This window comes from Peromyscus californicus, unplaced genomic scaffold (genome assembly GCF_007827085.1).
Source record: "Peromyscus californicus insignis strain IS unplaced genomic scaffold, ASM782708v3 Scaffold_5__1_contigs__length_169319896, whole genome shotgun sequence".
Taxonomy (NCBI): domain Eukaryota; kingdom Metazoa; phylum Chordata; class Mammalia; order Rodentia; family Cricetidae; genus Peromyscus; species Peromyscus californicus.
In genome coordinates this window covers 50,605,203-50,630,602 of record NW_026294573.1, presented here as the reverse complement: position 1 = coordinate 50,630,602, position 25,400 = coordinate 50,605,203, and the positions used below count along the sequence as shown (strand labels likewise).

The following is a 25,400-nucleotide window of genomic DNA, read 5'->3' as shown; positions in this document are numbered from 1 at the left end:
TATTTATTTTATTGGGGTTATTGAGAGGGGGTCTCTCTGTGTAACAGTCCTGGCTGTTCTGGAGCTTACTGTGTAGACCAGGCTAGCCTTGAACTCACGGAGATCCACCTGCTTCTGTCTCCTGAGTGCTGGGATTAAAGGCGTGAGCCACCATGCCCAGCTAGAGCTCACAATGATCACACTGTACAAGATACATTGAGAAGTAAATCTCTTTGCACTTTTAATTTTAGTAAGTATTTTAAATAAACATGTATTAGTTGTATGGAGTGAAAGATGATTGTGACTTTTGTGACCTTTCTGGTGTGTAGATGATGTACTGTAACATCCTTGTTCTTTTTTATACCACTCATTAAACATCCCATCTTTTGTTTTTGGTGAATAGGCTGCCTCTAAGAATCAGACTTCACTCTTGGGAGAACCACCAAAAGAAATTCGGCTCAGTAAAAACCCGTATTTGAATTTGGCAAGTGTGTTACCCGGTGTGTGCCTATGTAAGTGAGGACTCCGCCTCAGCACTGAGGTTTCCCTGGAGACAGTCTGTAATGGCTTTTATTTTCGTCATAACTTAGTTGACACTCATGATGCCTTTTGACAAAACTAAGCCCTAAGTCACGATCCAAATCTTTAATAACAATCCCATTATTTGAATAAAAATAAATCACTTAAAAAATTTTTACAGCAATATTTTTATTAAGGGCAAAGTGATTTTATTCAATTATTGAAAATAATGAAGGCAATGAATTGTTTGAAGCACTGTAATCATTTACAGTGCAGGGAGAATCATTGCTCTAAATTAGAGATCGATGCCTCTACACGACCTAGCCAGTGCATTCATCTGCCCAGATATATGACTACCAATCAGCAGAGATGGAATCTCCTAGGCCTTTGTTAGGATGAGTCAACTCTTACTCAAGCACAGTCCTAGAAAACAATCGGTAATGGAAAACTGAAGAACACACTGTTGTCCTGCTGGGAAGAGGCTGAATATACAGAATGGACCACTGTGTATTTATTAGTGTGCATCTTTACAAAACAACAATAATCAGAAGTTGTCTACATTACTCATTTATGAAGTAGTCTCTAAAGAGGATTTTGAGCGGAAAAAGTGAAAGTGCGTGATTGCAGTTTTGCTATTAAAACTCTGATCTAACAGGCACATGCTTGTGCAAATGCATAATGTAAAGCTGAGGAGATTATGAACTGCAAGGAAAAGGATTAAAATTAGTATAATTTTTAATATACACTTTTGGCATTTTACCAAGTATCCTCTTGAGCATTAATGTATAATTTTTCTAAATCTAGGAAAAGTGATCAGCATACTGATCTCACCTAAAAATTGACAGTGACAAGTATTGCCTTAATAAGGGTGTTTAATTTGCATTTTGTGTGCATTGGTGTAGAACAGCAGTTCTCAACCTGCGGGTCATGACCCCTTTGGAGTCACATATCATATATCCTGCAAATCAGATATTTATATTACAGTTCAAAACAGTAGCAAAATTGCAGTTATGACGTAGCAACAAGATAATTTTGTGGTTGGGGTCACCACAACATAAGGGACTGTATTAAAAGGTCACAGCATTAGGAAGGTTGAGAACCACTGATGTAGAATATCTGTCTATGGGTTTGGATATATAGTTCAGTGGTAGAGTGCTTGCCTAGCATTTTTGAGGCCTTGGTTTCAATTCTCAGTACAGAAAAAGAATAGAAATATATTTTTATATATGGAGGTTTCCATCATAATTATTTTACCTATATGGCAAACTTCCATTTTCAGTTGATGGAATGAATGAAGTGATATATAATTCCTCCTAGAGAAAATAAATACAAATATATATTTGCAACATATTTGAAACAGACTGAGTTAATGTTTTATACGGTTCATAATTTAACGAATTGCTAAATGGTCTTGCTTTTGCCTTTAGCCACTGCAAGTAAAGGTACAGCACAGAAGACTGGAATTGCAGGCAACATTCTGGATGCAATCTCTCAGGGAAATGAGTCCCATCATGTACTAGAGAAATGTGTCACCTACTCTCCACCCTTTGAGGATTATGCCCAGGTAAGTGATGCACAGCTCATGACAATATGGAGAGAAATTGGTTCAGCTCCACACTGGTGCCACTGAGTGTTAAATCACACTTTAGCACTATGAGAACACAAGGGATAATTATGTTTTGCTCATCATTTGAAATTTGGGAATAGGTTCAAGAAACTGTTCTTACACCAAATATTTACCTCTTACGGTTTTACTAGTTGTCTTCAAACTACAGAGCTTACACCCACCATATCCAGCCTACCACCTATTTTGTGGTTGGACATAGCCTCATCCATTCATTTACGTATTTTATATAGTGCTGCCATACCCAGTGGAACAGACTTACATGGCTTACAAGGTTAAATATTTACTTCCTGACTCTCTTGAATATTAATGGACCAGCCTTAATAATATTCTTCCCAGGGGCCCAGAAGAGATGCTACCAGCAGCAGGGTAATGAATCTAGATACACCAAGCTCTTTGTCCATTGACAAAATTCTATCTATACAGCTTCAGTTCCATCCTCACATTCAGCTCCTCTCTGTGCCTGTTTTTTTCTGTCCTCATAGTTTTAGTAAGCTCCTGTGCTTTTGACCTTATCTTTGTCCTCTGTTCCTTTGTCCTCCATCTCTCCTTCCTAGCTCCTTACTCCTGGCTCTCAGAAAACTCTACAAGAGATCTGCCTTACCCTTTACAGAATTTCTTGTCTTCCTCTCTTCTCTCTGGCCATGTGGTTCTGTCTCTCAGGAATCCTGTTCCACCTTTCATACAACCTGGATATGCAAAAATCTCCTTTGTTCTCAGTCAGTTGCTCTGGAATGCCACTGGGCCTGAAGGCAAAGGGATGGTCTCCACTATTCTGTTCCTGCTAGTCCTTCAATGCGTTGTTTGGGGCTGGTCCTAGCTAAAGGGGAAATTTGTAAAAGGCAGATAACCCAATTCAAATGCTAAAAAGGGAGTGGGGAGCTCAGAGTCAGCAGGCCCTGCCTTTGTGACCTTATCCAAGTACTGGTCCCAGCAGGATGCTGACACATAAACATTCTGTGGGAATTATGAGCACAAGAAGTTCATAATGAGGAGCAGCTGAATATTAAAGCTGAATAACACCAAATATACCGTGATAAATGGCTTCCCACTTTGACGGACCCTTGGTTAGTCAAGGTATAGCTTATTATATACAGCTGGACTCCCTATATTATATTCTGTGGCTCGCCACATGACTCTTCCTAAAAATTCTGCTGACCTCTCTTTTACATGAGTGTAAACCTTAGAAACCCAAGGGGGAAAACACCCTCTGTTCTTTGTCATGGCTTAGAGATGGAGGAAATGCTCACATTTGTAGGCATCCTTATACTAACTTTAGTAGTGTTTGATAGCCAGGCTGGCCTTAAACTTAAAGTGCCTTAGCCTCTGGAGTTCTGGGCTTGTGTATACCACCACACCCAGCTGTATACCAAAGTCATATAGCATAAAAGAAGAGCCAGCCTTCAGAATCTCTAGGAGGTTTGTTCCAGGGCTCCTGTAGATACCCCATCTGTGGATGCTTAGATCTCATCTGTATGGTGTCATGTGTACAGTATTTCTGGGCAAGTCTCCTTCATGCATTGAACCTCTTTAGATTACTTATATGTATTGGAAATGCTATGTAAATACAATGTGTTGCTTAGGGAATAATAACAAAGAAAAAACTGCATGTTTTTGGTGTGGGTGCAGTTTTTCAAATGTTTCCAATGTCTAGTTGGTTAAACATATGGTTACGGAACCTATAGACATGGAGTATTAGTCTAAATTATGTCCAAAAGATGAATTGATATGGTGAGGTAGTGGCCTGCTTAATTTAAAGAACGGGTCAGAGCTGATGTCATGAGGAAGAATTCTTGCTTCCTACGGTTCCATCTTTGTTAATGTATTCAGTAATGACACAGATAAGCACACTGTAGATTGATCATATATGGGACAAAAGTTAAATTATTGGAGATAAAATCATTTATGAATAATACGTAGTTGTGAAGATTAGAAACAACCAAAATGTTCAACTAAGACTGAATAAGCACATTATGTTGTTTTTCCCAGTAAATGAAATTTGTAAATTTAAGATGATGTAAAATAATGTGTAAACATATGATAAAATCTGTTAAAATAATATTCACAAAATATTGTTCATAGAGGAGAACAAAGTTGACTTTTCAAAGCAGAAGAAACACAGTAAATTTTTAAGAATTTAGCAAAAATGTGTATTTTAAGCATCAAAGAAAGTTGATTTCTGTACCAAGCTTTTCGTTTGAGTATGACGTTTGAAGTTAGTCTCGGGCTCCGCCGACTCAGTTCTTAGATGGTGGTGGTGAAGCCGATACTTGCAGAACTGTGACGTGGTTCTGAGGTGGACCCTGGTGTCTCATTGTACTTGTCACTTCCTTTGCAAGGTGTCCTAGTTCGCTTCTCTGTGACTGTGACGGTCACCACGACCAAAGCCCCTTGGGTCTTCGCGGCTTGTACTTCCAGATCAGAATCCATTGTTGAGGGAAGTCAGGGCAGAGGACCTGGGGGCCGGAGGCATGGAGGAGGCATGGAGGACAGTCAGGGCAGAGGACCTGGGGGCAGGAGGCATGGAGGACAGTCAGGGCAGAGGACCTGGGAGCAGGAGGCATGGAGGATAGTCAGGGCAGAGGATCTGGGGGCAGGAGGCATGGAGGACAGTTGGGGCAGAGGATCTGGGGGCAGGAGGCATGGAGGACAGTCGGGGCAGAGGACCTGGGGGCAGGAGGCATGGAGGACAGTTGGGGCAGAGGACCTGGGAGCAGGAGGCATGGAGGACAGTCGGGGCAGAGGACCTGGGGGCAGGAGGCATGGAGGACAGTCGGGGCAGAGGACCTGGGGGCAGGAGGCATGGAGGACAGTCGGGGCAGAGGACCTGGGGGCAGGAGGCATGGAGGACAGTCGGGGCAGAGGACCTGGGGGCAGGAGGCATGGAGGACAGTCGGGGCAGAGGACCTGGGGGCAGGAGGCATGGAGGACAGTCGGGGCAGAGGACCTGGGAGCAGGAGGCTTGGAGAAATGCTGTTCACACTTTGGCTAGTTCAGCTAGATGTTTTTATATGCTGTCTCCAGTGTACTGGGCCCTCCCACATTAATCATTAGTTTTATAGACTTGGCCACTGACCAGTCTGATCTAGGCAGTTCCTCAGTTGAGGTTCTTTTTTTTTTTTTTTTTAAAAGATTTATTTATTATGTATTATGTATATAGTGTTCTGCCTGCATGTATGCTTGCATGCCAGAAGAGGGCACCAGACCTCATTACAGATGGCTCATTACAGATGGTTGTGAGCCACCATGTGGTTGCTGGGAATTGAACTCGGGACCTCTGGAACAGTAGCCAGTGCTCTTAACCTCTGAGCCATCTCTCCAGCCCCTGAGGTTCTTTCTTCCCAAGTGACTGTAGGTTTTGTCAAGTTGACAATAAGAACTAACCAAGCTGGGCAGTGGTGGCATACGCCTTTAATCCCAGCACTTAGGAGGCTGAGGTAGGCAGTTCCCTATAAGTTCTGGGCCAGCCTGATCTACAGAGCGAGTTCTAAGGCAGCCAAGGCTACACAGAGAACCTCTATCAAAAAAACAAAAACAAAAACAAAAACCACAAACCAACCAACCAGAAAAGCAAAAAAGTTAACCAGGACACAATGTAAGCATTTATCATCATCACCGAAGAGGGATTTTGTCAAAGGCTCTGTGCATATTAGGCAAGCATGCTACTCTTGAGCTTTATCCTAGCTCCATTTTTAAACTTTTTTTTTTTTTTTTTTAATAACAGTGCTGGAATTGCACTTAGGATCTTATATATGTTAGACTATGTAAATATTTCATCTTTCTACCTTGCCTGTGAGTTTGAAACCATCCCCTTCATGGTTTAAGTGGAAGAGCACAAAGACATACTTAACTCTCCACATCCATACAGTTTGTAAAGGGTTTCTCAGACCATAAAGTCCGTATTGCTATAGTCACTCCCAGAAACTCTGCTGAAGTTTTTGTACGTAAGGATTGGGAGAGCTGGTTGTGTCAGATATTAGATAACATAATTTCTCTTTTAAGTAAAGCTATCACATCTAAGAATTTGATATTCGGTGTTTCTAGTGATCGTGAAGTTATTTGCAGAAACTCCTGATGAAATCTGGAGTAGAAACTGGTGAGGTATGGGCAGATGGATCTCTGTGAGTTCGAGGCCAGCCTGGTCTACAAAGTGAGTTCTGGGACAGCCAGGGCTGTTACACAGAGAAACCCTGTCTCAAAAAAACCAAAACAAAACAAAAAATCAGGAGTAGATTTGAAAAAAGTAGCTTCTGTTTGAAAGTATTGGAGAATGACCAGTAGAAACTGAACAAGTCAGGTCCTGACAGAGGGGAACTCCTCTGGATGACAGCCATGTTTTTGTGGCCCTTTGCTTGACTCCTTGTCCTACACAAAATCTGCAGTCTTGCTGGCCTTAGGACTGTTGGTGAAGCTGTAAAGTGAGAGGTCCTGGAACAGAGAATCGCATGGGTAGGAGTCCTGAAGTCGTCACGGAAACTGGGCCCAAACACACATGACTGACCCCTGAACCGCTGGTGTGAGGGAGAAGCCAAGAGGCCTGGTAGACAACCACCACTTGATAGTGAAGCCCAGCACAGAGGAGAGAGCCTGGCCTGGAGCTTAGCAAATTTAACTTCTAGAACAAAATATCCTCTTCAGTGGAAGGTATCAGAATCCACACCTTTTACACTTTTTATTCTCAGTATCCAAGAATTAAAAAGTACCAAGAAATTGGGGCTAGAGAGATGGGGCTCAGCAGTTATGAGCACTGGTTATTCTTCCAGAGGACCTGAGTTTGATTCCCAGAACCAACCCACATGGCAGCTTAAGATCCCTTAACTCCAGCGCCAGGGATCCAGCACCCTTTTCTGGCCTCCATGGGCACACGGCATACACATGGTGCATAGACATACATGCAGGCAAAACATCTTTACACATAAAACAGAATTAAAAATTACATAAGGAAGACAGAGATCCATGATGCCCAGGTGTTGGTATTAGTAAATTGGCATGCAAAAAGACATCATGGATGGTCTCAGAAAGAGAAACATTTAAAAAGAACCGAATAATTCTATAACTGACAGGAGTTATTTCTGATGTTAAAAATTACATTAGATGGACACAGCACAAGGCTGGAAAAATGGGAAGAAAAGATGCACTATTAATAAAGCAGCAGGACAAAGAGAGATTGGAAACCAGTGAGCAGACTTTTGGGAGCCCCAGTAACAGACCAGGCAGCTGGAAGTACACATCCGTAGAGGAGATAAAGTTAACAGAGTGTCTTAGTTAGGGTTTGCATTGCTGTGAAAAGACACCATGACCATGGCAACTCTTAAGTTTTATTTATTTAATATGTATATAGTGTTCTGCTTACATGTATTCCTATAGGCCAGAGAGGACACCAGATCTCATTATGGATGGTTGTGACCATGGCAACTCTTATAAAGGAAATATTTAATTGGGGTAGCTCTCTTACAGTGCCAGAGGTTCAGTCCATTATCATGACAGGGAGCATGGCAGAGTGCAGGCAGACCTATTGCTGGAGTAGTAGCTGAGAGTCCTACATCTTGCAGGCAACAGGAAGTCAACTGAGACACTGGTATCTTGAGCATAGGAAACCTCAAAGCTCACCCCCACAGTGACACACTTCCTCCAATAAGACCATACCTACTCCAACAAAGCTACACCTCCTAATAGTGCCACTCCCTATGAGATTATGGGGGCCAATTACATTCAAACTACCACACGGTATATAAAATATTTGAAAAACTAACTTTAACTTGCTTTAAAGACAGATCTAATGGACACAGAGTCTCCTCTTGTGAGGCAGGCAAGTTTTATCTTAGCACATGATAGTGTACAGAAGTCATACTTAAGAAGAGATGATCTAGAGAGTAACTGGGTGGGAGCAATGCATGTTGTCTTGAGAGGCTCTTCAGCCTCGGCACCGCTGACATCTGGGATTGAATTGTAATTGTTGGAGCCTCCTGCACAATGGTGTTTAACAGCCTCCGTGTTTTGTACCCATCTGACTCTCCAGTAGTGAGAGCCACTGTTAGGACTGGTAAAATGTGAAGAAGAAGAAAAGACTGTTTTCACCTTTCTTGATTTATTTAATAATAAAAATCATAAGCAGTATCATGGGCTTTGTAATGCGTGCAGGTAAGAGTTACTTTACAACACTAATGCCAGGGATAGTATGGGGCAAGTGAAATGTGATGAGAAGGTCACTGCGTTTTACATGAATGTGCATTGCAATCCACTGGGTGGCCATTAACAAGTAAATTACACAAAGAACTATGGTAATATGTCAGTAGTTCAATTTCAGTTGAATTCTAAAAACATTTGATCAAAGTATATTGTATAAACATTTTTAATTAAAAACAATTTTAAAAGAAAGATCTAGGTATTGAAGGAACGCTGGCTGTCTAGACATTAACTGACTACACAAGCTAACAGAGTACAGTTTGTAACAGCCACACATAACAAGGAGTACTGACTTTTCACAAGTTCGGAAAAGCTAATGAACATTAACAAGAGGGGTTTATAGACTCATTTAGCTTGGACTACTAGAAATAATGGAGAGGATGCCTGCACTGAACTGGCTTATACCAGTGATTAGATCGCCAGTCATTTTATTTTAAATAATCCTCATATTTCAACAAGAACTCAATAAACATGTAAAGAAATCAGGAAATGTGGCCCATTGTGGTGGTTTGAATAGGAATGGTCCCCATAGGCTCATAAATTTGAATGCTTAGTCATTAGGGAGTGGCACTACTTGATAGGGATAAGGAGGTGTGGCCTTGTTGGAGTAGGTGTGGCCTTGTTGGAGGACGTGTGTCACTGGAGGTGGGCTTTGGGGTTTCATAAGCTCAAGACAGGCCCAGTGTCTCTCTCTCTTCCTGTTGTCTGTTGATCCAGATGTAGAACTCTCAGCTCCTTTTCCAGTACTAAGTCTGCCTGCGTGCCACCATGCTTCCCATCATGACAGATTAATAGACTAAGCCACTGAAACTGTCAGCCAGCCCCAGTGAAATGTTTTCCTTTATAAGAGCTGCTGTGGTCATGGTGTCTCTTCACAGCAATAGCACATTGACGATCACACCCGTGCATAGAGGAAGCAGATAATACAAAATGCTCCAAAGGGTAGCCTGGATGTTGGACGCAGGAGACAGTGATCTAAAACAGCACCGCAGAGCTAAAGTGAATCACATGTAAAGAAAGACCTTAGGCAGTGCGGGAGCCATGTCACACCAACAGGGTGTCAGCAGAGGAGAGTATAAAACAGGCACACGGAAATTCTGACTTCGAAAGTTATAATAAAGTGAAGTAAAGGCTTCATAGGGGATAGCAGTAGATGTCAACAGGGAGAAGAGTGAGAAGCTTGAAATGTAGGTCACTTGAGATGATCCCAACCAAGAAACAGGAAGGAAAAAGAGCCATAGCTGTGTGGGCAAGGGCGTGGTGAAATGCCAGTAAAAATTAGCATTCCTCAAAAATCGTAAGTTACTGTATGACCAAGAGTTTCACTCCTGGATATGTGTTCAAGAGAATTTGAATGCGTCCACATACCAGTGTGCACTGATGTTTATGGCAGATTGTCTGTTAACGGGCAAAAGGGAAAAGCCCAATTGTCCACCAGTTAGCAGGCAAATGAACAGTAGAATATTGTTCAGCGGATGGACCTTGAAAGCACACTGAGTGAAGTTATCCAAAGAGGCCACGTTTATGATTTGTTTATGTGAAATGTCCAGAATAAGTAAATCTGTAGGAAAAGTCAGAAGACTAATACTTGGGGGTGCAGAGGAAGGAGGAATCTGTGGCTGCTGTTGGCACAGTGAAGGGACACTCTAGGATTAGATTGTGAGCGTCATACAGCTTTGTGCATGGAGAATACTGGATACTTGATGTATGTTTAAATGTTTTATTTTGAATTATATGCATGTGCATCTGTGTCGGGTTATGTGCATGTGAGCAGGTTGCCTGCAGAGGCTGGAAGGGTGTGTCCGATCTCCTGGAGCTGGAGTTCTGGGTAGGGGTGAGCTGTTCCCTCAATGTGGGTGCTGGGAACTGAATTTAGGTTCTCTGCAAGAGCAATATATACTCTTAACTGTTTAGCCATCCTGCCAGCCCTTGGACTCTGAAATTTTAGAAATAAACCTTAACTATACTCAATAGAGGACGCATATTTACTTAGTGTTTTGGAGCTTTTTGAAGCAGACTATGAAAAATGAAGTCAGGAACACGTTATTTTAAGATCTAATAGCATCATAATCTCAAGTGTCTTCTTAATTTAGATATATACAGTTTGAAATTTCAGATTCTGAAGTAAAGATGAACAGGTCTGTCTGCATCAGATGGCTGTTAGAAGCCCATGTTATAGGAGACTATGAGCCAACTTATTAAATATTTAATACCTGAGTGTAACCTCTAACTATAATTTGACAAAACAACAATAGAATATTCCTTCCTACTCCCTTTTACTGAAGTAGAAAAAACAGGCCAATACTCATCAGTGACTTTTCAGTATGACGTAATCACTAGTTTCAGTAGTATGAGGGATAATTTAGGAATTCCTTCACTGTTCTGGGCCTTGGGTTTTTCTTTCCACACTTGGCTTGCTGGCGGCCGCCTGGCTCACTGTCAGGCGTCCTCTGCACTGTGAGCTGTAGTCTTGTGTTTCCCTAGCTACAGGGATCGTTGCTCTCGGGAAGCTGGCTGCCCAGCCTAGGGAATCAGCCACCGAATGTATGATGAGTTGGAGTGGGCACAAACCCAAAATGGACAAAGACTTGGAAGAGGCTGGGTCTCTCCTTAGCCTAATGCTGCCACCTAGTGGGAAAATAGTGCAAAAGCACACCACACTGTATGGCCCATGACATCTGCACATCCATGTCGACCTTTCAGGGACACTCATTCATTTGTACCATTAAATGAACTTAATGTGTATAACTCTTGACAGCTTGTGGTCATTGAGAGTTGTCAGGTGATTTTAAAAATGTGGCACCATGACTTTGGGGTGACAAATATGAGAAGTCTGTATAGACAATGTGCCAAACAGATTTCTACTTATGTCATGCGAAGTTCCCAAAGTAGGAATAGCAAATGCAGATGCGTGAGGCAGACATGCTTGGCATGTTAAAGGAGAGAGGGATTGCCCCGCAGGAGAGGCTTGTGCAACATGGAAAATGAAGTCACAGTGGGTGGGGACGGGGCAGACAGATCAGGACCGTCTTAGACCTAGTATTTACTTAAGATTGTATTCTAAGCTGTGACTGCAGAACATAGCAAGGGCAGGGAGGAAGCATTTGCAGTGCCAATAAAAACGATGCTGGATGGATCTTGGAGCACAGTGGCTGGCTGGGAGCAAAGCAGCTTCGAGAGGTTGAGCAAAGAGTATGCGGAGGGTAGTTTGGGTGGCCCAAGGCTTAAGGCCTGGAAGAATAGCACTGTCGCTGGCTGAGATGGGTAGGACTGAATGGAATGGGTTTGGGAGGACTGGGAGGAGTTTAGTTTGCATGACTGGTCTGGGATCATGTTCGCGGCTGCTTGGTCATCATGCAAGTCTGGATGTGGGGGAGAAGGACACTCGGGGAACTGGGACCTGCCACATTCGTATTTGTTACAAATTATGTGATTAGTTGAGATCCACAAGGAATGAGGGCAAAGGAAGAGCCCAGCATCTGTCTGGATCTCGTTTTCTTGGTGAAACAGAAGAAACATCTAAGAGTGATGATGTTGGGTTCCCCTGTGGGAGGCTGGCGGGGACTTCCATGGAGTCATAACCACAGTGCTCAGAACATCTCAGCTTAGCATTAGGATTCCAAAGATCAGAATCCTGGGAAGAAACAAGAGAATGAGAGGCATTTTTGCCTCACCCTGGGGAGGGTCCCGCTGAAGGTGAACATTGTCTGGAAAGTGTTCACACTGATGGGGCAGTGATTCTTTGGAGGTGAGGCCTGGCGATTAGTGTTGTGGAGCATCTTGATGGGAAATATGCACACCCCAGTGTAATTTTATACAAGCAGCGGGTTATAGTCTCGTGTGTGTGTGTGTGTGTGTGTGTGTGTGTGTGTGTGTGTGTGTGTGTGTGTGACTGCGTGACTGCTTGTCTGTATTTATACCACATGGGTGTAGGGGCCTGTGGAGGCCAAAAGAGGGTGTCAGATCCCTCAGAACTGGTCTTGAGGTGATTGTGAGCACACTAGTGTGGTTGTTGGGAGCTGAACCCTGTGCTGTGCAAGAGCAGTAAGTGCTCTTACCATGGAGCCATCTTTCCAGCCCATAGTGTTTCATTTTGTTGAGACAAGATCTACCATGTAGCCCTGGCTAGCTATAAATTCCGACATCCTCCTGCCTCTGCCTCCTGAGTGCTGGGATTGAAGGTATCTGCACCACACTGGCTGGTAGCAGGTTCCATAATAAATTCCCTGCTGCCCTGTTGTTCTAACCTTAAATGCGCTAATGTGTAGAAAGGACCTGGCTGTGTTACATCTTCAGAGTGAGCTGTTGGCTCCCACTGCGTCACTGGGCCAGACTGCACTCTGTCTCAACTGCATCTGGAATTTCCGATGTCATGAGTCTTGATGGCAAGTGTCCCAATGGACCCTATCCAGCGTTTGAGGAAAGCCCTATGATACCAGCTTGGGGAGAGTGAAGTGGACGTTTCATTCTAGGTAAAGCCCAGGGCCTCGTGGTGAAGGAACGGAAGCGTGGATGCTGGGGACAGACAACAGAAAGCTGCTTCATGTGCTTCCGGTCTTCGTGGCTACTTTTTATTTTTCTTACTCATTTTTAGTTGAGAGCTTTCCCCAGAGTACTGAGCTTTGCTTCCAAGACCTCAGCTGCTACTATTCACCATTCCCCAATCCTTACGAAGCTAGCCGCCGTCTTTGATGAACTACATCAGCATTGGCCGCCTCACACGGCTGTGTAAGGCACGGTGCCATTTTTCATTTCCCATTCTCACTGTTTTCTTGAGTGCTCAGAGGCTGCTCTTGAACTGAACCATACCCCCAGCACTCCACAGGTGATTTCTAGAAAGTTTTGAAAGTCTGATTTCCTGTGTGAAAGGTGTTTTTTGTATTTCTTCAGTTTTGGTATCCTCCAATTCTGTAGTCACACCACCTCAGAATGCTTTCCTTACAGACATCCTTTCTCACAGGTGTCCTCTTTGAGAAATGAGAAGCGAGGCTCCTCCTATCTCATCTCTGCCCCAGAAGGGGGCGCAGTGGAGCTCGTCGGCCAGCACCCTCAGGACACAGGAGTGAGCTACACAGAGACCTACTTGAAGAAGAAGCGAGTGTACTGAGCCGGCTGCCTGCTGCCCGCCTGCTGCGGTCCTCTGCGGCGCCTGCTGCTCATCGCTGCCTTAACTCCATTCACACTAGCCATATCCTTTCGATACGATACGGGTTTCTGACTTCCCAGAAGGAACTGTCACGCAGCAGGCAGATCAGCCGACTACCCAGCTAGCAATAAGAAACGTCATTGGTTGAGGGCATTTCCCACAAGCAGTAGATGTGTCTTAATCCATATGATAACAGCTCAGCTCACTGGAGCATCAGCATTCCAACAGTCCTTGTTTTGGGGCCTGGGAACAATTTTGACATCAAAGTCTGAAGCAATAAATGGGAAACAGTGTTTTGTTTCCTTAGCCTTAGAATGAATTTCTTATAAGCCAATGTGCATTTATCTTATTCTCCCTAAGAATAATCTCATCCGTAGTCTTTCAGGACCTTTCTTTTCTCAAACTGCAAGGGTGCCGCCAGACAGATGCTTGTCATGCAGACTCCATTAGTTCTACACCAGCCACGAAAGAGCGACCCATTGGCAGAGTGACAGTGATGTCACCTCACTTGACTCGAAGGTGTCATTTACCATTTAAAACCTTTTGTGGAACACAGTACTTCAGGAAAAGTAACTTTGGTTACATCATACAAGGGTTAGCGAGTCCACACTAGGGGCACATGTAGTCCACCACCTTGTTTTGTGCCGCCCATGAACCAGTGATTACATTTCTGAATGCCTGGGGTAGGGGGGATCTTCCAACCGGAAACTGCAGTTTTAGTGTCCCCGAGATTTTATTTGGAACACAGTGACGCTCACTCATTTCCATATTACATTTGTGTCACATTGGGAACCGAGTAGCCTCCACAGAACCACAGAGCCTGTAAAGCCTGGGACATTTACTCTCCTGTGCTTCCAACATAAGGTTTGCTGGCCTGTCTCCCTAGTGCTTTTATCTTCTGGTTAGACATTCAACTGAGAGACACACATGGCAAGGAGCCAAGGTTTGTGCCGTTTCATAGCGTACAGGAGTGAAGCGCTAATCACTAGACAAGACTGACTTGGCAGCACAGTCCACACAGCCATTGCTGAGGGAGTCTCTGGACCATGTGTGGGACAATTCTGAGCTAATAAAGCTCTACCTCACTCTGGTTGTTTATTCATTCTTTGGTAGTTAAGCTGAAAGATAATAGCTGTTTAATCCAAGTTACTTCTGAAAGAATGTTTTGTCTTTATTAATGTGACTTTTGACCTCACCATTTTCTGAAGATCTTGGTATGAATTAGAGAAACCTTTCCATCTGGAAGTTTGTTTGTTCGTTTAGAGACACAGCTGATGGAGTTGGGATCTCAATGATCCTACTCTACAGGATCAGATCATTAAAATACCTTATTTGGGGGGACTTGTCATTTTTGACTATGATATAGATCTCCAGCATTAATTATAAAGTCTAAAACTGGTACATGTTATATGCTTTATAAAGAACTTTACTTTGTCTAATTTATTGCATATACCAGCTTTCATTGAAAAATGACAGCTGCCAAGTTCAGACAATCCTAACCATACTCCCGCTGGCTGACCAGGACACCGCACACAGCAGAGACGCTGGCTTCACCAGCCTGCATGGCCCCTCCCTCTGCTGCTGCGGCGGCGTTCGGTGTCTTCGGCACTCAGCCACAGTTGACTTTGTGCTGACAGAACCTAGGGAGGACAGCGACTGCTGCACGGGAGCAGTCAGTGAGAAACAGCCCAGAGACCATCCAGACGCTCGGCACAGCACGAGGGGCTTCCTCGTTGCGGCCTGTGCCCAGTGTCCCTGGACGGAAGAGACATGCAAACCAGGCGCTGTTAGTCCCAGTCATTACAACCAACCCCCAAATCTATGCGGTTATTTTTCTATGTCAGCTAATGGTGTGAAATGCTTTCAGAATGCAGACTTAATATTAAAAGGCATATGCATGTGAAGTCTTTAGTTTGTTTATTTGTATAAAGAGTAAACAAAGTGCATATAGAGGGCCACAGGTTTGACATGTACAGCAACTAAACAATTGAAATGGCAACTGTACTGTTGCTACTAAAGAGATCTTGAATTCTTGGGGGGGACTCAAAAGGTGAAAAAATATCAAACAAGTATTAAACAGCATTAATAAGTTTGCCAAACTCTTGGTCATGAAGAACTTCGTGGTTCACATTGAATCACTTGGGAGGCAGAGACAGGCAAATCTGAGTTTGAGACCAGCCTGGGCTACCAAGTGAGTTCCAGGAAAGGCGCAAAGCTACAGAGAAACCCTGTCTCGAAAAAACTGAACATTGTTGATTCCTAGCTATCTCCAAGCAAACTGAGAACTGCCTAGTGAATTCTGAACTCCAGTGTGCCGTGCCCCTGGCTGAGTCTTCTCTTGGTAGTTTTGTATAGAGTTATAGTCAACACAGTGATTAACCTTTGTAGATGGCATTGTCTTCTGCTTGCAATACTGTGACAGTTTGCCCGCAGGGGTGGTTCTCAAGGGGTATGCACTGACATTTCTTAAAGGCAGGTATAATAGCATCCAGGTCAGAGGGTCTGTCTGATGAAAGCAGGCTGTGCAGGAGGCCCACGGGCACAGGCCTAGTTCTCAAAGTAACATGCAGGGTGTCTATGCCAGGTTAGCTCCCTGTGCAGAACCAGTTTGTCCGACAACAGGTACCAGTGCTCAGCCACCGCACAAGCAGCTTGAAACTGCAGTACTGTTGGGTAGCAGGAATAGACTTTTTAATAGAAACAACATAGTATACTAAATGGTACCTACTCAATTAGACTATCACTGTATAGATATTCAGATTTCAGGGCAAGGGAGAGTTTCCGCCAAGTCCACCAGTTTTTATCTAAGAACAATATGCCAGCAAAACGGCGCCAAAGGTCCTTTGCTATGCAGTTGATCATAGACTCTTTCCAAAAGGAGTGCTTGGGCACATTCTAATTTGGTTGTCATTTTTTCACTAAATTTAAGGTGTGACATATGCATGTACTCAAGTATTTGTTGAGTGGCTTTTTAGGCAGAATACAAACTGTTTCATTAAAAAAAATTTTTTTTAAATGGCTTGGAGAGAAGGACTTGATAAGTGGGAATTGAAATATCACTCATGCTTATTTTAAAAGTGCTTCAAATCCCTCAATAAGGCTCTGGAAGGTGGTCCGATTAGATGGTTGGAATTCCCAGCATTTTCTCATAAGCTGATAAACCTATGAAAAATAAAAACAGTACAAATGTCAGATTTGTGAGATGAAAAAAAGGCTGGAGAAATGGCTCACAAGTGTGTGACCCAAGTTCAGAGCCATGACACACACACCTTTCAAAAGGCCAGACTAGCAAAATCGGGGGGGCTAGCCTCAGGGAGACCCTGCCTCAGTAAACAGAAACCAGAGGAACCAAGGAAGACACACAACATCAATCTCTGGCATCCACAAGCACCCACACATTTGAAAACATGTATACTTGCATGCACACCAGACAGAAAGACCAAGAAAACAACTGAATCATCAAAAATAAGGAAAGGCCGTTTCCAAACACTTTCAAACTTAATAGGAGTAAAGGATGGAGTACTTGAATAATTCAGAATACAGAAAGCAACAAACCATTATCCATTTCACCACCATGGCATATCTCTCTGACCATCTAAAGAGCCTAGGGCTGAAAGGCTCAATCCAGTTTAGAATACAGAAAACTTCAAATGCTAGTGAGTGGGATAGATTTACACAGCAATGGTAAGACCTCATCATACGTGCTCTTCTGGGAAGGCAGGTGGACTGGCACTTGGGATAGAGGGTACAGCTCCATGAGGAGAGCCTTGCTTGAGGATCACTATCGTCTACCCCAAGGGGGACTTCTCTAATGTCTTATGATGTGGATGATGGAAACAACCTCAGTCCTCTGAAAGACTACTCATAGCCAAGAGTCAACCCTCCAGCATCTTCTCTACCGCTCCCCTCCCATCTCTGCTGGGTAAGTCAAGCTGTAAAAACATTAAAAAGCAAGTTTCAGTTCCACAAAGGGGACATAGCTACCTCATCAGGACAGTTGGGCGGACATGGCAGGCGCTTTCCTTCCTTCAGAGTATTCACGAGACGTGTTACTGTCATCTGGCCGTGAGTTGGGCCTATCATTTTCAGGAACAGCTATATAAAATAAGACCAAAGAAAATTAAGATGAAACTCCCAGAACTAGAAAATTAATGCAACAAAGCTTCTCTCAATAACTTCAAATGAAAATCTACAATTCTTACTTGCTTTTAAGGATTAGTCTATAATCACCATCTGTGGGAGCCAACCACAGCTATCCGTTCAGTGAAAACAAAGCCCCTACCCAATGCTCAAAGCATGTCATCCTCTCAAGATGGCCCCTCACCCAAAAACATCTGGATCATCATACAGAATTCTTCACTTGGTGAACACAGACTTTGCCAGACCTTGTCAAGTGACAAACCAGGCCAACTAGGACAGGACTGTAACCCTCTCCGTGTGGCACACTGACTTGACGGACTCCACTTGAGAGCAGAGCTTAGCAGTAGCACAGCTACTGTCCTACTGGTCCTGGCCTCAGGGAAGGCGGCAGTTAACACTTACGGCCATGGGGCTGAAATCCGAGTCACAGTACGTGAGCAGCTCGTGCAGTGTCACTCCGAAGGACCACACGTCCGAGGCGATGTAAAATTTACACTGGATTAAACACTCCGGAGCATACCTGAAAGGGAGGCAGGGAGCAAGCCTACTTCCTCCAGAAGTGACAGGCCTCAGGAGAGCCACTTCTCTGGTCTTCAGAACTGACCCCACATGTGACCTGAGTGACCGTGGAGTGTCAATGCATCCTGCTGCCACACTGCACATCTGGCAGAAGCAGCAACAGCCTAGAGGCTCCAGGCACGTTACTTGCCCTCAAAGATTTGTGTTCTTCTTGTCCCAGGAGACCACCTTCTGGGGAGGAAACAGTCCCCCCAAGACTAGCCGTAGGTTACAGCCCCACAAGCTCCGAGTCAGCACCCTCCTGGTGTCACTCACTATTGGTGAATGAAGCCCAGGTGCCCACACCAGCTGTCAAAGCATCCCAGCACTGGAATCTACTTGCCACTGCCCCAATCACTGCTCCCCAGATGTGCGACTCCTACGGGGCTGCTAAAGCAGCTGACTCAGATTCCCTTGTTTCTTTTCTGTTCCCTTCCATGACCTGGCCCCCAAACTCGGGTTCCTCAGCTCTGACTTGGCCACCCACTACAAACCTGCCCAGCGACCCTCTCAGTTCACTTCATTCCGGTCAGCCACACAGCACAAGCCGCCTTCTGCTCAACCTGCTGTGAGTCTTCCAGCTTTTACGTAAACATGCAGGGTTTTTCAAAAACTATGCCTGAAGGCTGTACCACTGCTCCACGAGGTCGGCTGCCTCGCCCATAACTCAGGACTCACTGACTAGGTCACCTGTCTCCAGCATTTGGCACAAACAAGGGCCTTAAAACACTTTGTTTTCAAGCGAGAAAGGAAGTATATGTATAGGCTTTGCAGGAGGTGAGGGGATGTGTCTGCACGGAGGTGTGAGTGAGCCTTAGAGCATGGACAGCTAGTGTTCCAGGCTGAGAGATCGTGGTGGGTGTGTGGTTCCTAAGACCTAGCCAGGTCTCCCTCCTCCAGGATCTCCTTGACTCTGGCCAAGGTGTACCTTGTGGCCCTGTGACCCCACCAGGCCTTCTACATGGATGCATTATGAAAGAGTCAGCCGCCTCCACCTGCTCACAGCTATGAGAACTGCGGTGGGGGTGGGTGCTGCTGCTGCTGCTGCTGCTGCGGTGCAGCTACAGAGGGTGAGCTGGTGACGGCCAGACCTCTTCCACTCTTGGGAAGCTGTGCTTTAATCAAACCTCAGCTTTCGACAGCAGCAGATGGACACCCAAGCACAGTTAGAGCCTTCAACAAGGCTAACCTAGGAGGCATGGATGAGATGATTTACATACCAAAACACCGGGCTGTCACGGTCATCCTTGACTGTGTAGTACTCCTTATCAGTTTCAATTGCTTTAGTTAAACCAAAGTCTCCGATCTTCACTTGGTGTTCACTCTCCACAAGGACATTCCTTGCTGCTAAGTCCCGGTGAACATACTGTCGAGAACCCAGATAGTCCATCCCCTAAGAGAGAAGCGTGGGTCAGGCCGATTGCAAAAGTCACTTCAGATTGTATTTTCTGTCTTCCCCTTCACAGTTGGAAAAAAAAGTCATTTTGTTCTTATATCACTAACTGTTTTTGTCGTTATAAGATTAAACGATCCAAAAAGAAAAAGTCCAAACTGAAGCTGTTGGACTAACAAACCCACTTGCTTGCATAGAGGAGGCTCATATTTCTTATGAATGGTGCAGAGTGAAAAACTCAGTCCAATTATTATAGTCTCCCACTGAGGTCTAATTACTAACCAATTGCCCCGTACATTCCGTATATGCCTGATTTTTTGAAAATGCTGTCTTTCTGTGATTTTTACCTTACAAATCTGGATGGCATAGTTTAGCTGCTGTTTGAGGTTAATTTTGTTCTTATTCTTTGGCAGATACTCCTTTAGGCTTCCCGAAGGCAGGAACTCCATGATGAGCTTGATACCATTCCCTCCTGTTGAGGAGAAGGTGGCATCAGGATGAGGATGCAAATAGGATGGGGCAGGGAGCTCTGCAGAGAGGGCCTGGAGGGTTCAGCTTAGCCTCTGAAGCATGCCCACCCACTGGCACATAGACACTTGAGCCATGAGCAGGAGTCACATCCCCAGGTCCTGCCTCAAGCACAAACCTCAACAGGGTAATGCAGCCCTAGTGCTCTGTACACCACTGGGCAATTCATCAGGTTTCAGATAGAGTCCACACCCTCTCACTACCAGTTTTAAAGCACACTCGTGAACAATGGGCTGCCTTGCACACAGGCACAAGTATTAGTAAACACTCCTATTAAGTATTACTTGCTACCCTGGCTTAGGTAAAAACAAAGGAAAAAGCCCTAGGTAGTACTGGATCAGAAAGAGAAAGGGGGTGGGGAGTAGTTGTCACTTCCTTATAGCATCAGTGTGACTATCTGGATTAGTAAAGTCCTGTCCCCAGCATTATGCGTGGATCCCTGGAAAGAGCTGAACCAACCTGTGGCTGGGAGAGAGTCTAGGCAGCCTCCGGGAGGCCTGCAGCTGCTACAGACCACATCAGTGTGAGACTTGGAAGCCTGCCAGCCCACAGGAGCTGGTAAAGATGAGGCCGAGGACTGCCTGTCAGCAGTGGCCCTCAGGACCCAGAGAAGCCCTGGGCACAGTATGCACGACATACCGTCTTCCATGCAGATTCCTTTGTACTTGACAATGTTCTCATGGTAGAGGTTCCGTAAGATCTCGATCTCCTTCTTCAGGTCAGCTATGTGGTTACCTCCACTCTCCGGCTTCAGGGACTTGACAGCCACCTGCTCCCCTGTGTTGTCTCCCTCAGGGTCATATCTGCAGAGCTCGACCTTCCCAAAGTGACCCTGGAAGGAAGGTGTCCCTGCTATCAGAGAGGCCCAGACAGGCTAGAGTCACTGACTCCCCGCTCGCCGCAGCTCATCCTCACTTGACCTCACTAACTTTGGCTGCTGAGCTAAGACTCAGAAAGCTGGAGGTGACTAAGGATCACTTTATCAATCGTGGTTTCCAAGACAACATACTTCACAAGCAATGAGCCTGTCTCTGGATCCAGAGGACAATAGGCATTCTTTCAGTCACAGACCCATGCTACAGGACAAGGCCCCTAATCGAGCTGAGAAGAGCATTTTCACAGGGGACCTTCAAATCCCAGATAAGCCATTTAAACAGTGTGCGGACTATGGACTGTGCTGTGGAAATGCCCGGTACAGACGCTGCCAACCCAGCTGACAGTCATGATGTTAAGTGAACTAGGGAGGGTGTATCGATACGAGCACACAAATCCCAGGAACTGCCGTGGTCACATAAGCTGTTATCCACAGGAAAAGCTGTGACTCTTATTTTGGCATACTCCTCATTAAAGGAGTCACTCCTCATTAAAGGAGTCATCTTGGAAGAGTCAGAGATTTTCCTACTTCAACCACATCTGTACTTGGCTCTGTTCTGTATCACATAGAGAAGTCAAGGCTTTTGAGGAAGCTGTCAAAGGTCCTGGGTGCATATCATGGTGTCAAGTGCAAGTGCACGTGACCTGGCACAGTGTCACATAGAGCAGGGTTGATGTCCCCCCGCCCCGCCCCAGTACACGAAGGTGCTTTTATACACTTGGATGCAAGACTAGGGGAATACAGGTGATGTGCAAACAAGGCACGAGCCTAAGTATGACTTGCCTCTCCCAAGTCACGGATCCTCTTTAGGAAACGCTTTTCAAAATGAGTGGGGTCCACCTCTGTTGTTGGCTTCTTTTCTGAAACAATGTCTGGATCTAACCAAAGAGACAAGGAAAAAGATTAGCCACCAAGCAATAATCAGGACTCCACTCTCCGGGCCCACCACACTCTGCGGCTGGGGCTCATCCTGGCTCAGACTCACTCTGCTCTTCCAGCTTGTTAATGTCTCTCATTATGGCTCGGAAGAAGGGTCTCTGACTGGGGTCATAGTTCATGCAGCGAGTCATAAGGTCAGCTAGCTCCTTGCAAGATGGAGTCACTGGCCTGCAGCGGCTTTCATAAAATCTCTCCTTCTGTAAAGGAGAACAACACTTGAGAGACCAATAACCCACCCTCAGACCTTCCACTCCCCACCGTCAGAATCAAATGCCAGTCCCTGCTTTAATCCCCAACATCTCTGCAAAAGGGCAGGGTTCATCAACATGGGGTTTCAATGGCCTTATTCCAGCATGAGGAAATCTCGAGTCCCAATAGTGAAACAGCCCAAACTCAAGGAGAATGGGTAGCGCATCCCACTATCAAGATGCTGTGTTCTAGGGAAGCCCAGCAGCTTTTCTAGAAGAAGTGTGGCAACCTGAGCAACGCTGTCCCATTCTACAAACTCTGACTCATTAATTCCAATTACTAGAGCCAAGGCTTAACATACAAATGTATTTCCTGCAGAATCTGACAGCACAAACAGTGCAAATACCAAATGAAAGATTAAGTCAGAGCTGAACACAACAGTTAACTCAGTAATCTTATAAAAATCCTAAGAATCCCACGGGGAAGTGCTCCCAATTTTAAATTTCAAAACTACATGCACACCATGCCTGAGTATTAGTAGCAGTCACAGATGACACAGTGATGACCTTAAAAAAAAAAAAAAAAATACCGCCAGGCGGTGGTGGCGCATGCCTTTAATCCCAGCACTCGGGAGGCAGAGGCAGCTGGATCTCTGTGAGTTCGAGGCCGGCCTGGTCTAAAAAGCGAGTTCCAGGAAAGGTGCAAAGCTACACAGAGAAACCCTGTCTTGAAAAAACAAACAAACAAAAAAAAACCTTCCCCTAATTTTTCTTAATTGTTTTAAGATCAGACATAACTAATACCACTTTTTAAAATTAAGTGGAATCCCTGTCTTCCAGTTTCCAAGCCATAGCTGGACCACAGAGGCCCTGAAGCGCGATCAGTACTACCTCCCTGAGCTTACCTCCCTACCACCTGCAACAGTCCTCAGGAAGGCAAGGCCCAAGTCTCAGCCCTGTCTAGGACAACACACACCAGGAGCTCAACAGGCATTTAACCTCAGACTAATACTGCAACAGTTCAATGCCTGTCTACTTTCCTCAGATCCCCACAAAAGAGTCATTATTTATTCCTGTTTTATAGACAGCGGAGCTATGGCTCAAGGAGGTTAGTTACATTTGAAGGATGACAAAGCTCACAGGCCTGTGGGGAGATTCACACCCAAGCCCACGTCCAACTCTTCCAATTATGCAAAGTCCATGAGCATCTGAGATCTCACCCACCTCATTCTGGAAATAACTGCTCACCTCAACCAGGGTCTTGTCTTTGAGGGGGATCTCGCCATTGTAGCAGATTTCCCAGAGTGTGGTTCCAAAGCTCCACTTATCAGCAGCCACGCTCAGGTTCTTGGAGTCCTCAACGCACTCAGGAGCGATCCAGGGGATTCGTTCTATGCACTCTGGAGAAAGATAACAGACCTGCCTGTAGACTGGCTCCTGGCACCATCTAGTATGCCAAGCACTGCCACTGCAGCCAGAACAGTGGCCAGCAGCCTGCAGAATTCCTGGCCACACAAACCCTGTGGTGAGCCCACTGGACAGCAATCTTCCAGTCTCTGACTGGGTGCTTCTGACCAGGGCCTACAACAACCAAATGAAGTGCAAACAGTCTTGCCCCCAAATCCACTGTGTATTGTGGGCATCACTGGATGGGTATCCAGGCCTCTGTGCTTATACTGTGGTCATCAGTGACTCACCAAGGGTAAGATCCTTGATGGGGTGTCTGTCTAAGACTATTGGATGACTGCCACATGACAGCCATAAATCAGGCTCTAAAGAACAATTCCTGCTCCCGTTCCAAGAAATGGATATGTAGGGCCACTTCAGGGCTTATTTTTCTCCATAGTTTCCACTCTTACTACATTATTTAGTTCAGTTCACTGTGCTGAACTGACTAAAACTCAATGCTGAAGATAGCAGAGGCTTTAACAGCCCGTTAGCACCAGGTCCTGAGGCATGCTGGTCCTCCTGTGTGGCTACCGGGGTACTGAGCACAGCCTGGGCAGCACTAACTTCCATTCTGAGCTGCTGGGGCTGCTGTTCCTTTTGAAGCCAAGAACTCTGCATAACTTAATCCATTGCAAGGGTAGAGATCTCAGCAATCTCCTGGTTAAAGGTAATATGCTGCCTTCCAAACTGCCCAATGGCTACAGTGGGCTCCAGAACACAGCAGTGGAAGATGCAGGATAGATGACTCCTTCCCGACTCCCATCTGACCATTTCCCAGAGCTCTGGACTCTGCTACCCCAGCACCACTGAACACAGCACCTTTACCATAAGAACTAGAAAGACTGACTGGGCTGTCAGGGAACTACCCACCTCTGCACTATAGCCTACCCAGGTCCACAGCAGCAGCACTGTGTGTACCTTTCTAAAGGCACAGTTCAGCACAGTACCTTCTTGCTGCTGGTGGTCAGTGTCTGGTGCACAAAGAGGCAATAGAGATGGCTGAGGATGGGAAGGGGACAGGACACGCACCTTGCCTGGACAGCACAGAAACTGGGATGCCAGGATCACTAAGCTTGATGAATGGGCCAATCTCACTGTCAATGCCCTCACGGGCTAGTAGGAGATTTTTAGTGCACACGTTTCCATGGACCAGGTCTTTATCTTCCTGCAGAATAAAAAGGTACATGTGGCCTTGTCTTCTCTGCCCCACATCCTCTGTTCACAACCCTGGCCCCACAGACCAGCTCTCTTCACTCCAGCCACAGCAGACCCCAACAGCCTGGCCCACCCATGATACTCTGTTTGATGTGTATATATCCTACAATGTCTCTTAGCTCCAGGTCCTTGATCAGTGAAACAGATAATAGCAGAGCACGCCTCACAGGCTTTGTGCACATTAGAATATGCACAGTCTGCAACAGCTGGCCCCTGGTAATGTGCCCCACAATGTTAGTGCTGATGGACACAGGGATTTTCCATTATTCATTAGTGTGCTGAATGACAACTGATCTTGACTGTCACAGCAGAGAAGAGGGAACCTCAATTAGGTTGGCCTGTTGGCATGTCTGTGGAGCATTTTCTTAAGTTCTAATTGATGGTACTGGGGTGTACCGTACCATCTCTAGCCAGGTATTACAAAGGCGGCTGAGCAACCCAGGTACAGCAAGCCAGTAATCAATCGGCTTTCCTCTGTGGTCTCTCTTTCAGCTCCTGCCTTGGCTTCCTCAGTGGTGGAACACTCCCTTTCCTCCTTCAGTTGGTTTTGTGTTTCAGCACAGCAACAGAGAAACAGCCTAAACCACTCATGCCCCCCCCCTTGCGATTATTTAATACAGTCAGTCCTCCACATGGTACCATTTTCCTCTCGACAGGAGTGT

At 45.3% G+C, this 25,400-nt stretch overlaps 2 protein-coding genes across 3 annotated transcripts in view; one reads left to right on the top strand and one right to left on the bottom strand.

The window, feature by feature from the left end:
* The window catches only part of Raver2 (ribonucleoprotein, PTB binding 2), an 80,203-nt gene extending 64,845 nt beyond the window's left edge, over positions 1-15,358 (top strand). The window contains exons 10-12 of the mRNA XM_052718891.1: positions 383-491; positions 1,926-2,062; positions 13,269-15,358. Of these exons, the coding sequence (XP_052574851.1) occupies positions 383-491; positions 1,926-2,062; positions 13,269-13,415 (393 nt within the window). The 3' untranslated portion in view covers positions 13,416-15,358. The remainder of the gene's footprint in view (positions 1-382; positions 492-1,925; positions 2,063-13,268) is intronic.
* Positions 15,355-25,400, bottom strand: part of Jak1 (Janus kinase 1) — a 121,611-nt gene continuing 111,565 nt past the window's right edge. For both annotated transcript variants that reach the window (XM_052718889.1, XM_052718890.1), the window contains exons 16-25: positions 24,553-24,688; positions 23,323-23,474; positions 21,933-22,083; positions 21,731-21,825; positions 20,713-20,905; positions 19,893-20,017; positions 19,373-19,545; positions 17,997-18,114; positions 17,439-17,549; positions 15,355-16,616 (exon numbers count right to left, since the gene is read on the bottom strand). In XM_052718889.1, the coding sequence (XP_052574849.1) occupies positions 16,521-16,616; positions 17,439-17,549; positions 17,997-18,114; positions 19,373-19,545; positions 19,893-20,017; positions 20,713-20,905; positions 21,731-21,825; positions 21,933-22,083; positions 23,323-23,474; positions 24,553-24,688 (1,350 nt within the window). In that variant the 3' untranslated portion in view covers positions 15,355-16,520. The remainder of the gene's footprint in view (positions 16,617-17,438; positions 17,550-17,996; positions 18,115-19,372; positions 19,546-19,892; positions 20,018-20,712; positions 20,906-21,730; positions 21,826-21,932; positions 22,084-23,322; positions 23,475-24,552; positions 24,689-25,400) is intronic.